The 13,967-nt window shown below is 36.2% G+C and overlaps 1 protein-coding gene across 8 annotated transcripts in view; it reads left to right on the top strand.

Annotated features, from left to right (window-relative positions):
• The window catches only part of NUCB2 (nucleobindin 2), a 50,186-nt gene that overhangs the window by 19,743 nt on the left and 16,476 nt on the right, over positions 1–13,967 (top strand). For all 8 annotated transcript variants that reach the window (XM_011232201.3, XM_011232199.3, XM_002925146.4 and 5 more), the window contains 3 exons: positions 3,724–3,867; positions 4,430–4,537; positions 7,933–8,059. In XM_011232201.3, the coding sequence (XP_011230503.1) occupies positions 3,724–3,867; positions 4,430–4,537; positions 7,933–8,059 (379 nt within the window). The remainder of the gene's footprint in view (positions 1–3,723; positions 3,868–4,429; positions 4,538–7,932; positions 8,060–13,967) is intronic.

Consider the following 13,967-nt stretch of genomic DNA (forward strand, 5'->3'; position numbering starts at 1 on the left):
AATTGATGGTTTCTATTGTTATTTATAAGTCTGGGTCCCAGTTAAAAGTTAATGAACCGTAAATTCAGTTAAAGTTTTAGAGTAGATACCCAGAGATTTTTTGTTACATAGTCATTTTGAGATGCTGAGATGTGTGTGCACGTACACACACACACACACACACACACATTCATATGTACAAACATGATCCTCGCTTGACTTGCCTTCTCATTTATGGGAAACCTAGCAGAACAATAGGAGAAGAAGAGACAAACTGCAGAAGGGATTCCACTTCCAAGATTCGATTTAACTGTAATTTACTTTTATTAATCTCAGGCTTCTATTGTATATTGAAGTAAAGGTGGACACTATTTTTGAAAAAGAGCATATTTCAAAATATGTGACAGCTGCCAATTGCTGAGACAGAACTTCTTATTAATTGCCCTGTGTGTTTGTGTGATATGTGGTAGAAGGAGAGAATAGGACGTTGGAGGTACCGTGGGTGGAGGGGAAGAGTCTATGTGAAAGAGGCTTCCAGACTCTGGGTAGCCCATATCTAGGGCTAGTCACAGTTCCTGAGGAGGTCTGCAAAATGCTGTTACAGAGGTGTATCACTGGCTTTCTGCGTGCACATTTATAGAAAGACCATTCAAATAATGTTAGCACTTCTTCGTTTTCCAACTATATGTGTACCATGTTAGGGGCCATGGAGACTCAATTAAACTTTAGAAATTGTGTAGAAGACATCAAAGTTGACTTGAGCAGTTAAGTCATAATTTGGACTTTTGGGCCATGATTACCCTTTTTAATGGTCATTTGGTCAGCCTATCTGCAGGGACCCACAGGACTTGCAAAGGTAACAAAAGTTTCCATTCAGGGTTTTTAAAAAACAACTAGCTCAATGATACTTAATTTTCTTTAAAAAGGTAAAGATAAAGCTAATAAATACATGCAAAGATGCCTCACATTATTAGCCACTGAAATGCAAATCAAAATCAAAGTGAGACACCACTTTACATCTAGTAGGTTGGCTATAATAAAAAGACAATAACGCATGGTAGTGAGGATGTGGAGAGATTGGAAGCCTCATATGTTGCTGGTGGGAGTGTAAAATGGTGCTATGGAAAAGCTATACAAAAAAATGAAGTACTGATTCATGGCACAACATGATTGGACCTTGAAAATACAGTGCTAAATGAAAAAAGCCAGATACAAAAGGCCACATGTTATATGTTTCCATATATATGAAATGTCCACAATAGACAAGTCTATACAGACTGAAAGTGGATTAATGGTTGCTAGGGGTTGTGAGAATGAAGGAATGGGGAGTGACTGTTAATGGGTACAGGGTTCTTTTTGGAGTGATGAAAATGTTCTAAAAAATTAGATAGTGGTGATAATTGCACAACCTTGTGAATATACTATTATCCTCTGAATTGTACAATTTCAAAGAGTAAGTTTTGTGGCATGTAAATTACCTCTCAAAAATGAAAACCAAAAATAAAATATATACCTGTAATGGACATGAAGCATGAATGAGAAACTTTGGTTGTCATAAAAAATAATTGTGGGAAGAGGAGGTGATTCATGGTAGATATACTTTCTGTGGAGAAACAAATCATCCTTCTATTAAAGATTGATAATGCATAGTAGCCCATCACAAGCTCTGAAAGTCTTGCAATGATGAAAACTTTATTTAGCTTCATTGAGCCATTATCTCCCAAACACTTCATCCTGACAAACATTTACTCACAATGATCATGTTGAAGAACTAGTGTTCTAGAGGAGAATGAATCTTGGGATTGAGCATATGTATGTAGGAATTACCTGGAAAGTTTGTTTCTTTTTTTCTTTCTTTCAATTCTTTAAAATTAAATTTTAGTTAATTAACATATAATGTATTATTGGTTTCCGAGGTCGTGATTCCTCAGTCTTATATAATATCCAGTGCTCATTACACGTGTCCTCCTTAATGTCCAGCACCCAGTTACCCCATCCGTCCACCCGCCACCCCTCCAGCAACCCTCAGTGTGTTTATCTGGAAAGTTTCTTAAAACAGATTCTGGACCTCACCCCAGAGATTCTGATTCCAGAGGTCTTGGGAGCAGCCTGAGAATCAAGCTCCCAGGTGATTTGATCCTTCGGGTTTGAGAACTAAACTTTGAGTAGCATCTTTACAGAATAGACAAATCCTGTACCTTAAATGGGTGAATTTTATGGCATGTGAGTTATATCTCAATAGAGATGCTAAAAAATGTGGTATATTAGAAATAGCACTAAAACGTGAGTTCTAGTGATTTTGTAATGCAAGACCGTGCTCTGTGAGTGAATTGTTTTAATCCAGGTTTTCTTTATCTGTAAACGAATCACTGCCCTGTCTAGGGCAACTGTCTAGGGTTGTGGTGAAAATGAGGCAGTATACTCTTCTCCAAATTGTGTTCTATGGCTAAAAATGTGACTCAAAAAAAAAAAAAAAAAACCTATGGTCAGCTAAGTTTGGGAGATTCTGAGTTAAATAACGCATATTCCACACTGCTGGTCAGACCAATATTCTTGACTTGGACCCTAACATGAGTCTGTATGTATAAAATCAATTAAATATGAGATTTTTATTCATTCTAGTTCTTGTAGTAGATACTTTAAAGCTACTAAAGATCCATATGGCGTGGAACCTGTTTGAATGAACATAATCTGAATAATATTGTGGGAATAGCAATACTTGCTTCTCTCTTGTTTCAAGCTTGATATTTTATTGACCTATTTATTTGAAAAATTATCGAGCAAAAAGAATTTTAGCAAATGACTACTGTGATAAAATAATGTTTATAAGGCTAAGAGAATATTTTACCTAGTTGTCTCTTTAAATCAACTTATATTTATAGAGCAACTTCTTTTCAAAATTAGGTTGAAGCTAAATTAAATATATCTAGAAATAATTTTGGCTCCCTAGTATTTTAATTGAAAAAAAAAAAAGTTTTTCCTTACTTCTCCTTTTCTTAAATTTGGTCTCTTAATTTTTTTAAGATTTTGAGACCCTTATTATCATTTTTATTTGAAGCTTTTATAATTAACTAAATGTTTTCTTATACTATAAGCTGTTTAAAGTTTTGTTTCCTGGGGCTCCTGGGTGGCCCAGTTGGTTGGGCGTCTACCTTTGACCCAGGTCATGATCCCGGGGTCCTGGGATCGAGCCCCACATCAGGCTCCCTGCTTGGTGGGGAGCCTGCTTCTTCCTCTCCCTCTCCTGCTCCCTCTGCTTGTGGTCTCTCTCTGTCAAATAAATAAATAAAATTTTGTTTCCTTTTCTTTTTAATTTTAGTTGAAAAGCATTTCTCTCCTGACTTTCTTTGGTGATCTGTATTAAGCATTATTTTGATAAGCTATAATCTATTTTTAACCTCTTTCTAGAACTATTTTGTTGCATTAAATTTTTGAAATTGGTTATATTATTATTTTTTTTTAAGATTTTTTTTATTTGACAGAGATAGAGACAGACAGCAAGAGAGGGAACACAAGCAGGGGGAGTGGGAGAGGAAGAAGCAGGCTCACAGCGGAGGAGCCTGATGTGGGGCTCGATCCCATAACGCTGGGATCACGCCCTGAGCTGAAGGCATACGCCCAACCGCTGTGCCACCCAGGCGTCCCTGAAATTGGTTATATTATTAGCATGGCATTGGGAACACATGTAATTATAGTTTGAAGACATCTTTTCAGGACCTTACTATAATTATACCTTTATTTCAGATGAGGTGGAGGACCATCTTACTACAATATTGTTTTCTCTTGGTTTCCTGTCTACTTACTGCTCTTGAAGCTGTGCCTATAGACATAGACAAGACAAAAGTAAAAAATCCTCAACCTGTGGACAGCGCAAAGATAGAACCACCAGTAAGTAAAATGATAAAGATAACCTCGTGGGAAGAATTTTAACCAAATGTTGCTAATATTTATTACTTAAAAAATTGTACATTTAGGAACTGTTTCTGAAAGAGCAGTAAAAGAATATTGGATAAGCATATGTTTAATATTAGACAATTTATTTAATGTAGTTCACATATTAAATAATGCACAGGAGAATTAAGCATAATGTATTTCCAATGGAGAGCTCACTAGCCAAGAAAACGTGGTATTATATTTAAAGGAGATACAGCAATGAGGAGAGACAGGTGACAGTGGAGTAAAATCAACCAACTAGTATTATTGGTTAAATCCTAATTGTCTAAGCCATACAGAAAACGTACCTTTATGTAACAATAAAACATTACATTGGTTCTGATACAAAATTCTTCATTTGAGAAATACAGCTTTTTAACTTTGTCCCAGCTATCAGAGTAGATACATCTCAATGACATTTTGCTAGTCTTTTTTTTTTTTTTTTTAGGATTGAGATCTTTAGATGCAGGGAAGGAAAAACTTTCAGAAACATTATTGTTTGTTTCTTAATTTGAAGGATACTGGACTTTATTATGATGAATATCTTAAGCAAGTGATTGATGTGCTGGAAACAGATAATCATTTCAGAGAAAAGCTCCAGAAAGCAGACATAGAGGAAATAAAGGTAAATGTAATTAAATAATTATTTAACAGACATTAGAACATCCCAGACACTGAGTTAAGTACTGGAAATACAAAGATGAGACTCTTTCCAGGCTCTTGTTTATTCTGAATAAATAATATTTAGAAAAATTTATTAAAATGAGTATATGATGGGGGTATAATATATTTTGGAGATGCAGAGCATGGACACATAATTCAGCAGTGGGGAAAGGTGGGAAGTCATTTTTCCTGATAGAGGTAATAGCATCATGAACATAATTTCCCTCAATTATTTTGAGAGTAATCTATGTTTCCTTTGAGGAATTAATTTGATCTATGGAACTAATTTCCTGGAGTGAATAACATTTAATGTAGAACTTTCAGTGTCTCTTATCTACTTAAGTTAGGATTAAGAACATTATTTGTGGCAGGATGCCTGGGTGACTCAGTGGGTTAAATGTCCAACTTTTGGTTTCGGCTCAGGTCATGATCTCAGGGTTGTGAGATTGAGCCACGTGTTGGGCTCCACAGTCAGTGTGGAGTCTGCCTGAGATTCTCTCTCTCCCTTTGCCTCTGTCCCTCTGCTGCTTTCTCTCTCTCTCTCAGATGAATAAATAAATCTTTTTAAAAAAGAACATTATTATTATGTAGGTAACAGAAAAGGTGGATAATAGGAAGTACGATAGAGAGATAATCCTGGTTTGGTATGGGAATACTTTTATAACTGCTTTTCACAGTCAATTCCTATTCCCTATTGGGGCAGGGGGAGATAAAATGTAGTAAGTTAAACAGTTATTCAATGAAAAAGATATAAGAATTAAAATAGAAAATAAAACTTAAGCCAACAGAAACATTATAAATAGCTCAGCAAAGACTCTTAGGAAAAACTGGGAGAAAAATGTTAGAATTTGTCCTTTTCAGCCAAGTATTTTGATCAGTCTTTTTAAGATTTTATTTATTTATTTTGACAGAGAGAGAGGGAGAGAGCACAAGCAGGGGGAGTGGCAGGCAGAAGGAGAGGGAGAAGCAGGCTCCCAGCTGAGCAGGAAGCCTGATGTGGGGCTCGATCCCCAGACCCTGAGATCATGACCTGAGCCGAAGGCAGATGCTTAATGGACTGAGCCACCCAGGCACCCCTCAGCCAAGTATTTTGAAAGGGGAATCCTACTACATTTCTTCACTTTCCAAATATTGCTGACTGGAAAGATTATGGCTTTGGCCATATCACTCCACTGAATATACTTTCATGAAGGATGTCAGTGACTTCTTAATTGCCAAATCCAGTGAATGCTTTTTATTCCTCTTCTTACTGGACTCCTTTCTATTATCTCAGTGGTTCTCGGATTCCTGGGCCCCACCTATAGACTTTGTGATTCAGTTACTCTACATCTTGCATTTCTAAAGTTCCCAGGTGGTGCTAATGCTTCTACTTGGGGACCACACTTTGAGAACCATTTTTCTCTGTGATAGTGATGTCCACTCTGTCCTTGAGTATATTGCTCTTTTGCTCTATAGCAGCATATTCTCCTAGTTCTCCTTCTTACCTCTGAACATTCTTTCTTGGTCTCCCTTGTAGGGGGTTTCTTTTCTTTACCTTCCTCAGTGGGCCCCGTTGACTCAGTCCTAAAAGGTTTGTCTGCCTGATTGCTAGTTAGAGTTTGTGCAGTTTGTGATTGCAAATGCATTTATAAACAAGAGAAAGTAAGGTACTAGCTATTTTGTTTCTTAAATTTTGGAACATGTATCTAAGTACTCATCTATGAGAAAAGTAATCAAAGGAGACAACCTTAAAAAGATGAATTTTGAAAAGGTATTTATATATGTAATTACTAAAGCTTAAGGTGGCCAAGATATTTTTTAAACTTACTTTATTGAAATGTAATTCACATACCTTAAAACTTGCCCCTTTAAAGATTTTATTTATTTATTTGACAGAGAGAGACAGTGAGACAGGGAACACAAGCAAGGGGAGTGTGAGAGGGAGAAGCAGGCTTCCTGCCGAGCAGGGAGCCCAATGTGGGACTTGATCCCAGGACCCGGGGATCATGACCTGAGCTGAAGGCAGACACTTAATGGCTGAGCCACCCAGATGCCCCAATACTTGCCTCTTTAAAGCATGTAATTCAGTAGTATATCTACACGTGACCATCACCACTATCTACTTTTAAACAGTTTCATTTCCCCCCAAAAGAAACCCGGTACCCATTAAGCCATCACTCTCCTTTCCCCCCCCCTTAGCCCTTGGCAACCATTGATCTACTTTCTATCTCTATGATTTGCCTATTTTGGACATTCCACATAAATGGAATTATACAATATGTAGCCTTTTGTGTCTGGTTTCTTTGAGCATAATGTTTTCAAGGTTCATTGTATTGTAGCTTATGTTGGTACATTCATTTCTTTTTATGGCTGAACAATATCCCACTTTACGGATATTCCATATTTTGGTTATCAACTCACCAGTTGATGGACATTTGGTTATTTCTACTTTTATGCCAGTATGAATAATGCTGCTATGAACATTCGGGTACAAGTTTTTATGTGAACACGTGTTTCAATTCTTTAGGTATATAGCTAAGAATGGAATTGCTGGGTCATATACTAATTCTGTGTTTAACTTTTTGAGGAATTGCCAAATTGTTTTTCAAAGTGGCTGCACCATTTAACAATTCAAGTTACATTACAAATTCCTCCTTTGTGCTTTAATTATGCTTTCAATTATATGGGTTTTTTTTTCTTTCTTTCTCCAAATTTCTATTTAAATTCCAGTAAACGTGCAGTGTACTATTAGTTTCAGGTGTTGAATTTTGTGATTCATCACTTACATACAACACCCAGTGCTCATCACAGCAAATGCCCTCCTTAATACCCATCACCCGTTTAACCCATCCCCCCTGCCTACCTCCTTCCAGTAATCCTCAGTGTGTTTTCTATAGTTAAGAGTCTGTTTTATAGTTTGCCTCTCTTTTTCCCCCATATTCATCTGTTTTGTTTCTTAAATTCCACATAGGAGTGAAATCATGTAGTATTTTCTTTCTCCAACTTATTTCGCTTAGCATGATACTCTCTAGCTCCACCCATGTCATTGCAAATGGCAAGATTTCATTCTTTTTTATGGCTAATATTCTATTTTGTATGTGTATGTGTGTGTGTATATACATATACACACACATCTTCTCTATCCATTGATCACTTGATGGACATTTGGGCTCTTTCCATAATTTATGGTTTTTACATATCTTGATTTCAGAGTTATAAACTGAGTATCTTCTGAAAGAAATGCTTTTTGTAATATCAGATTTATCTAAATTAGTCAAAAGTATTTATCACTACTTTATCATAACCCTAATTTTAATATATTGTGTCTGGTCTAAAAATGGAATGTAATAAATAAAACTAACTTGTTAATTTTAACAGAGTGGGAGGCTAAGCAAAGAACTGGATTTAGTAAGTCACCATGTGAGGACAAAACTTGATGAACTGAAAAGGCAAGAAGTGGCAAGGTTAAGAATGCTAATTAAAGCTAAATCGGATTCCCTTCAAGGTAAGTGCTAAAGGAAAAGTAGAAAAGTTTCAGTATTTGGCTGTTGAGGTCAGCTTATATTGTCACATACTATGTTCTTCCAGTTAAAATTTAATGTTAGTATTGATTTGGCTTCTCTTAATTTTTAAAATTTAATTTTTAAAATAGGTAATATATTCACATCATTCAAAAATCAAAATGATTAGCCTTAAATTATTATATCAATGAAAAGTAATGAATTAAGCCACTGATTTAAAGGAGGAAGAATAACATCAAAGGAACCAAAAGAGAGAAAATCTAATTATAACAATTTCCATAGATGAAATAGAAAAATTGTCAGAGAAGTAGTTCTAAAAAAACCACACCAGGCCCAGAGAGTGTCAAAAGGAATTTTGTTAAACTACTGAAGAACAGATTGCCAGGGCACCTGGGTGGCTCAGTTGGTTAAGTGTCCAACTCTTGGTTTCTGCTCAGGTCATGATCTCAGGGTCGTGAGAGTGAGCCCCAGGTTGGGCTCCACACTCAGTGAGGAGTCTGCTTGAGATTCTCTTCCTTCCCTCTCCGCCTGCCCTCTCTCTCTTTCTCAAGCAAAAATAAATAAATCTTTTTTTTTTAAAGGACAGATTGTCGATGTTATTTAAACTATTCCAGAGGATAGAAAAAGAAGGAAAGCTTTCCTACTTTTAATATGTATTGATGCCAAGACCAAACTTATTGTATGTCAAAAGTATACCATATAATAGCAAGTGAATTTATTTTAGGAATGCAAGATTGACTTAATGTTAAGAAATCTAATACTATAAATCATCATATAAATAGAAATAAAGAGAAAAATTTTGGTGTGACAAAAGAAATCAAGAAGTCAAAGGAAAAAGGATAAGTTAGAATAAATCTTTGAAACTTCTGTCTTTTAAAATTAAGATTTGGGATGCCTTGGTGGCACAGTTGGTTAAGTGTCCAGCTCTTGGTTTTGACCCAAGTTGTGATCTCGGGGTTGCAAGATAGAGCCCTGTCTCATATGGGGCTCCAAGCTCAGTGCAGAGTCTGCTTAAGATTGTCTCTCCCTCTCCTTCGCCACTCCCCACTCCCCTGCTCATGCACACGCTCTCTCTCTAACATAAATAAATAAATAGATAAAATTAAGATTTGATTTTTTTAGAGCACTATGAGGTATACAGCAAAAGTGAAGGGAAGGTGCAGAGATTTCCCATATACCCCCAGCCCCCCAAACATGCATAACCTCCTTCATTACTAGCATCACCCACCAGAGTTGTAAATTTGTTACAATTGATGAACCTAATTGACACATCATATTCTCCCAAAGTCCATAGTTTACATTAGAGTTCACTTTTGGTGTTTTACATTCTATGGGTTTGGACAAATCTATAATGATATGTATCTACCATTATCGTATCACACAGTGTAGTTTCACTGCCCTAAGAATCCTCTGTACTCTGCCTATTCATGCTCCTATATTCTTTTAATTTTAGACTATGAGAATATTAAATAGCTATGAAGTAGGATTTTTAAAATGTGAAGAAATCCACAGATAAGAAAGTAATCTCGTATATAGCCATCTCTTTATCTACAGAAAAGGAGCAATTGACAAGATTCAACACCCCTTCTTAATTTTAAAAAAGTAATGAAATAGTAATCAATAGATGCTTCTGTAACATGGTCAGGTATGTCTAACTCAGCCACGTCATGCTTAGTGGGGAAATACAAGTATGTATTCTAACTAAAATCAGGCACAAGACAAAGATGTCCACAATCACCACTACTAATTAGCATGGCATTGGAGGTACTAGCCAAAACAATTACATAAATGAAAAAAAATTGGAGGTAAAGTAATTGAAAAGGAGCTGATAAAACCATTTCTGTATGCAGGTGATATGATTATTACTTGGAAAAATCAAAATAATTGACTAAAAAATAGCATAACAGGAAAATTCAGCAAAGTAAACTTTATATGCAGAAATCAGCATTTTTCATGTTCAACAGCCAGTTACAAGATATAATGAAAGAAAAGACTCCATTAACAAATACCAACAAAGATAAAATACCCAGAATAAACCTATTAAGAAATTGGACTTATAGACTAAAAGCTTTAAAATACTCCTGAAGTATGCAAAAGTCGACTTGAAAAAAATGAGAAGACATAACATCTTTTTGATACAAAGACTCAACATTATAAACATGTCAACTTTCCATAGGTTAATTTATAAATTTGTCATGATCAAAATAAAAATATGTACTTTTTTTCTGCTACTAGGCAAGTTAATTTTAAAGTTCATATGACAAAGGAAATAAACAAAAAAGCTATATACTTTGGAAAAAGAACAATGAAGGACTAGATAGATATGTTAGCTATTAAAATATATCACTAAGCCTCAGTCATTAGAACTGTTATGTTTTTGGCATATAAGTAGAAAGACCAGTGGAACTGAATAGAAATACCAGAAGTAAAAGTAAATACATTTAGAATTTAGTTTGAATTAAAGGTGGTATCCTTATTAGTGGGATCAAGATAGATTTTTAGGGGCGCCTGGGTGGCACAGTGGTTAAGCATCTGCCTTTGGCTCAGGGCGTGATCCTGGCATTATGGGATCGAGCCCCACATCAGTCCTCTGCTATGAGCCTGCTTCTTCCTCTCCCACTCCCCCTTGCTTGTGTTCCCTCTCTCGCTGGCTATCTCTATCTCTGTCAACTAAATAAATAAAATCTTTAAAAAAAATTTTTTTTAAAGAATAATGTTGATACAATTGGGTAGCCATTTAGAAAAAGGTACGGTTAGATCTCTATCTCATTTACATCAGAATAAGTACAAATGAATCAAAGATATCAGTGTAGAAAATAATACCATAAAAGCACTAGATGACAACATAGGTGAATTTCTTTATTATCTTGGAATTGCCTTTCTAATTATGAAACAAAATCAAGAGGCTAGATTTGACAAGTGGGAGACCCTTCCAGCTGACTTTGTGACATGTCCCCGTAGGCTGCTTATCTGGGTGGTTCGTTGGCATTAATAAACATCTGAACATTTACTCCTGGTAAATAGTAGTCCTTAAACTTTGCATAAGAATCACCTGGGTTAAAAATGCAGTTTACTGGATCTTACCTCTAGAGATTTTCATTCTGGGGGTGAGTAATATGCATTTTAAACATATGCCTGTCATCAGTGGATCATATTGGAGAAATGCTTGTGTAGAGCATTAAACTCCCTGTTGCTGAATAGACACAGAAAACAAGTACCAAATACTCCTTATCCTGAGATTAAGAATATCAATGAGAGGTAAACTGAGTCATACCCTACCACTTCAGGTGGTCAGGCATAGAAGGAGATTCCATCCTTAAAGCTGGGCCTAAGGTATTTTGAAATTACTTTCCTCTTAGACAACCTCCATCCCCTCAATCTTGGCAATATTTTCTTTATTCCAAATAGGGGCTGAATTTCATTATCTAAAGAAAACTGTCTGATGCTTAGAAAACTTATGAATGTTTTCTCATTGATTCAGAATTAATGAATTGAAATTTCTGATAATTTGAAGAAAGACTTAAAGGGTCCTTTTTTTTTTTTTGGTGTAATTTTAAAGTAAGTAATACATTCACATGGCTGAAAACCAGAAACTATAGAAGGCATATAGCAAAAGCGCTCTGATATTTTTGTACCCTGTCAATTCCCACTGCTCCAAACATGATCCTTCTATTTCTTCATTCTTATATAAGCAAATACAAATAGAAGTCCTTATTTTTCCTCTCTTTTTATGCAAAAGGTAGCATGTGATATACATTTTGTGCTTTGTATTTTTCTTATAACAACATATTTGGAGATCTTTCTGTATTAGTACATAGAGACCATTTCATTAAAAAAAGTTTCTTTTACAGCTGCATAGATTTCCATTATATGGATATGCCATAATTTATTTAACTAGGCCACTGGTGATGGATATTTGGGTTATTTCCAGCAAACACTCTTTTTTCTTTTTTAAAAGATTTTATTTATTTATTCGACAGAGATAGAGACAGCCAGCGAGAGAGGGAACACAAGCAGGGGGAGTGGGAGAGGAAGAAGCAGGCTCATAGCAGAGGAGCCTGACGTGGGGCTCGATCCCATAACACCGGGATCACGCCCTGAGCCGAAGGCAGGCGCTTAACTGCTGTGCCACCCAGGCGCCCCCCAGCAAACACTCTTGTACATATCTCACTATCTGTATAAAATTATCTGTAGGGATGAGTTCCCTACAGAGAAACTATGTATGTGTATTTATAGTTTTGATAGATATTGCCACCTCCACAGAGATTGTATCAGTACATACTCTTCTGTTATAATTTCTCACATCCTGCTAATAGTATCTTCAAACTTTAAGAGTTTTGCCATTCTGTTAGATAGTATAATAGTGTAGTTTTAATATGCATTTCTCTTATTTTGAGTGAGATTAAGCATCTTTTCATGTATTTCATTGTCTGGTCATATCTTTTAGGCCTGGGTCTTAGGACAAATCTTTCCTTCATAAGTAAAATTCATGCAGTGCCCTACAAAAAATTCAGCGACATCTTAATTTAACTAAATTCAGCAGTTTCTTACTTTCTCATATAACAAAATGTTCCAGGCTTATCTTGTACCTATCCTACCCCAGGTCTGGAATGAGCCATTTCTCTGAGGATTCCTGGTTCTTTTCAGTGGGAAGTAATATCACGGACCAAAGACTGGCACTAAGTGTGCTCACTGCTTCTGGAATATATTTTCTTTATTTTTTTTAAGATTTTATTTACTCATTTGAGAGAGAGAGAGAGAGAAGTGCAAGCAGGGGAAGGGGCAGAGGCAGAGAGAGCAGCAGACTCCCCGCTGAGCGGGGAGCCCGACCCTCCAGGCTCAATCCCAGGACTCTGGGATCATGAGCTGAACCGAAGGCAGATGCTAAACCAGCTGAGCCACCCAGGCGCCCCTGGAATATATTTTCTTATTGACATTTTCATCAGACAGAGGTAGGAGATTTATGTAGGTCCATATACATTGACATATACAAGCACACACATTTTTAGATGTATAAATGTATGTGTGTACCTGTAAAACATACATGCATATGTATGTACGTATTCATATTTTGGAAATAAGCTCATGCAGTGCTAATTCTCATCTATGTCCAGAGATTTCTTTCTTTTTTTTAATTTAAATTCGATTAATTAACATATAATGTATTATTAGTTTCAGAGGTAGAGGTCAGTGATTCATTAGTCTTATAGAACACCCAGTGCTCATTACATCATGTGCCCTCCTTAATGTCCATCACCCAGTTACCCCATCTTCCCACCCCCACCCCCTTCAGTAACCTCAGTTTATTTCCTATGATTAAGAGTCTCTTATGGTTTGTCTCCCTCTCTGATTTTGTCCTGTTTTATTTTTTCCTCTCTTCCCCTCTGATCCTCTGTTTTGTTTCTTAAATTCCACATATGAGTGAGATCATATGATAATTGTCTTTCTCTGATTGACTTATTTTGTACAATAATACCCTCTAGTTCCATCTACATCGTTGCAAGTGGCAAGATTTCATTTTTTTGATGGCTGAGTAGTATTCCATTGTGTATATATATAGCACATCTTCTTTATCCATTCATCTGTTGATAGACATCTGGGCTCTTTCCATAGTTTGGCTATTCTGGACATTGCTGCTATAAACATTGGGGTGCAGGTGCCCCTTTGGATCAGTACATTTGTATCTTTGGGTTAAATACCCGGTAGTGCAATTGCTGGGTCATAGGGTAGCTCTATTTCCTACTTTTTTTTTTTTTTTTTAAAGATTTTTTATTTATTTGACAGAGATAGAGACAGCGAGAGAGGGAACACAAGCAGGGGGAGTGGGAGAGGAAGAAGCAGGCTCATAGCAGAGGAGCCTGATGTGGGGCTCGATCCCATAACGCCGGGACC

Source organism: Ailuropoda melanoleuca, chromosome 16, assembly GCF_002007445.2.
Source record: "Ailuropoda melanoleuca isolate Jingjing chromosome 16, ASM200744v2, whole genome shotgun sequence".
NCBI classification, from domain to species: Eukaryota; Metazoa; Chordata; class Mammalia; order Carnivora; family Ursidae; genus Ailuropoda; species Ailuropoda melanoleuca.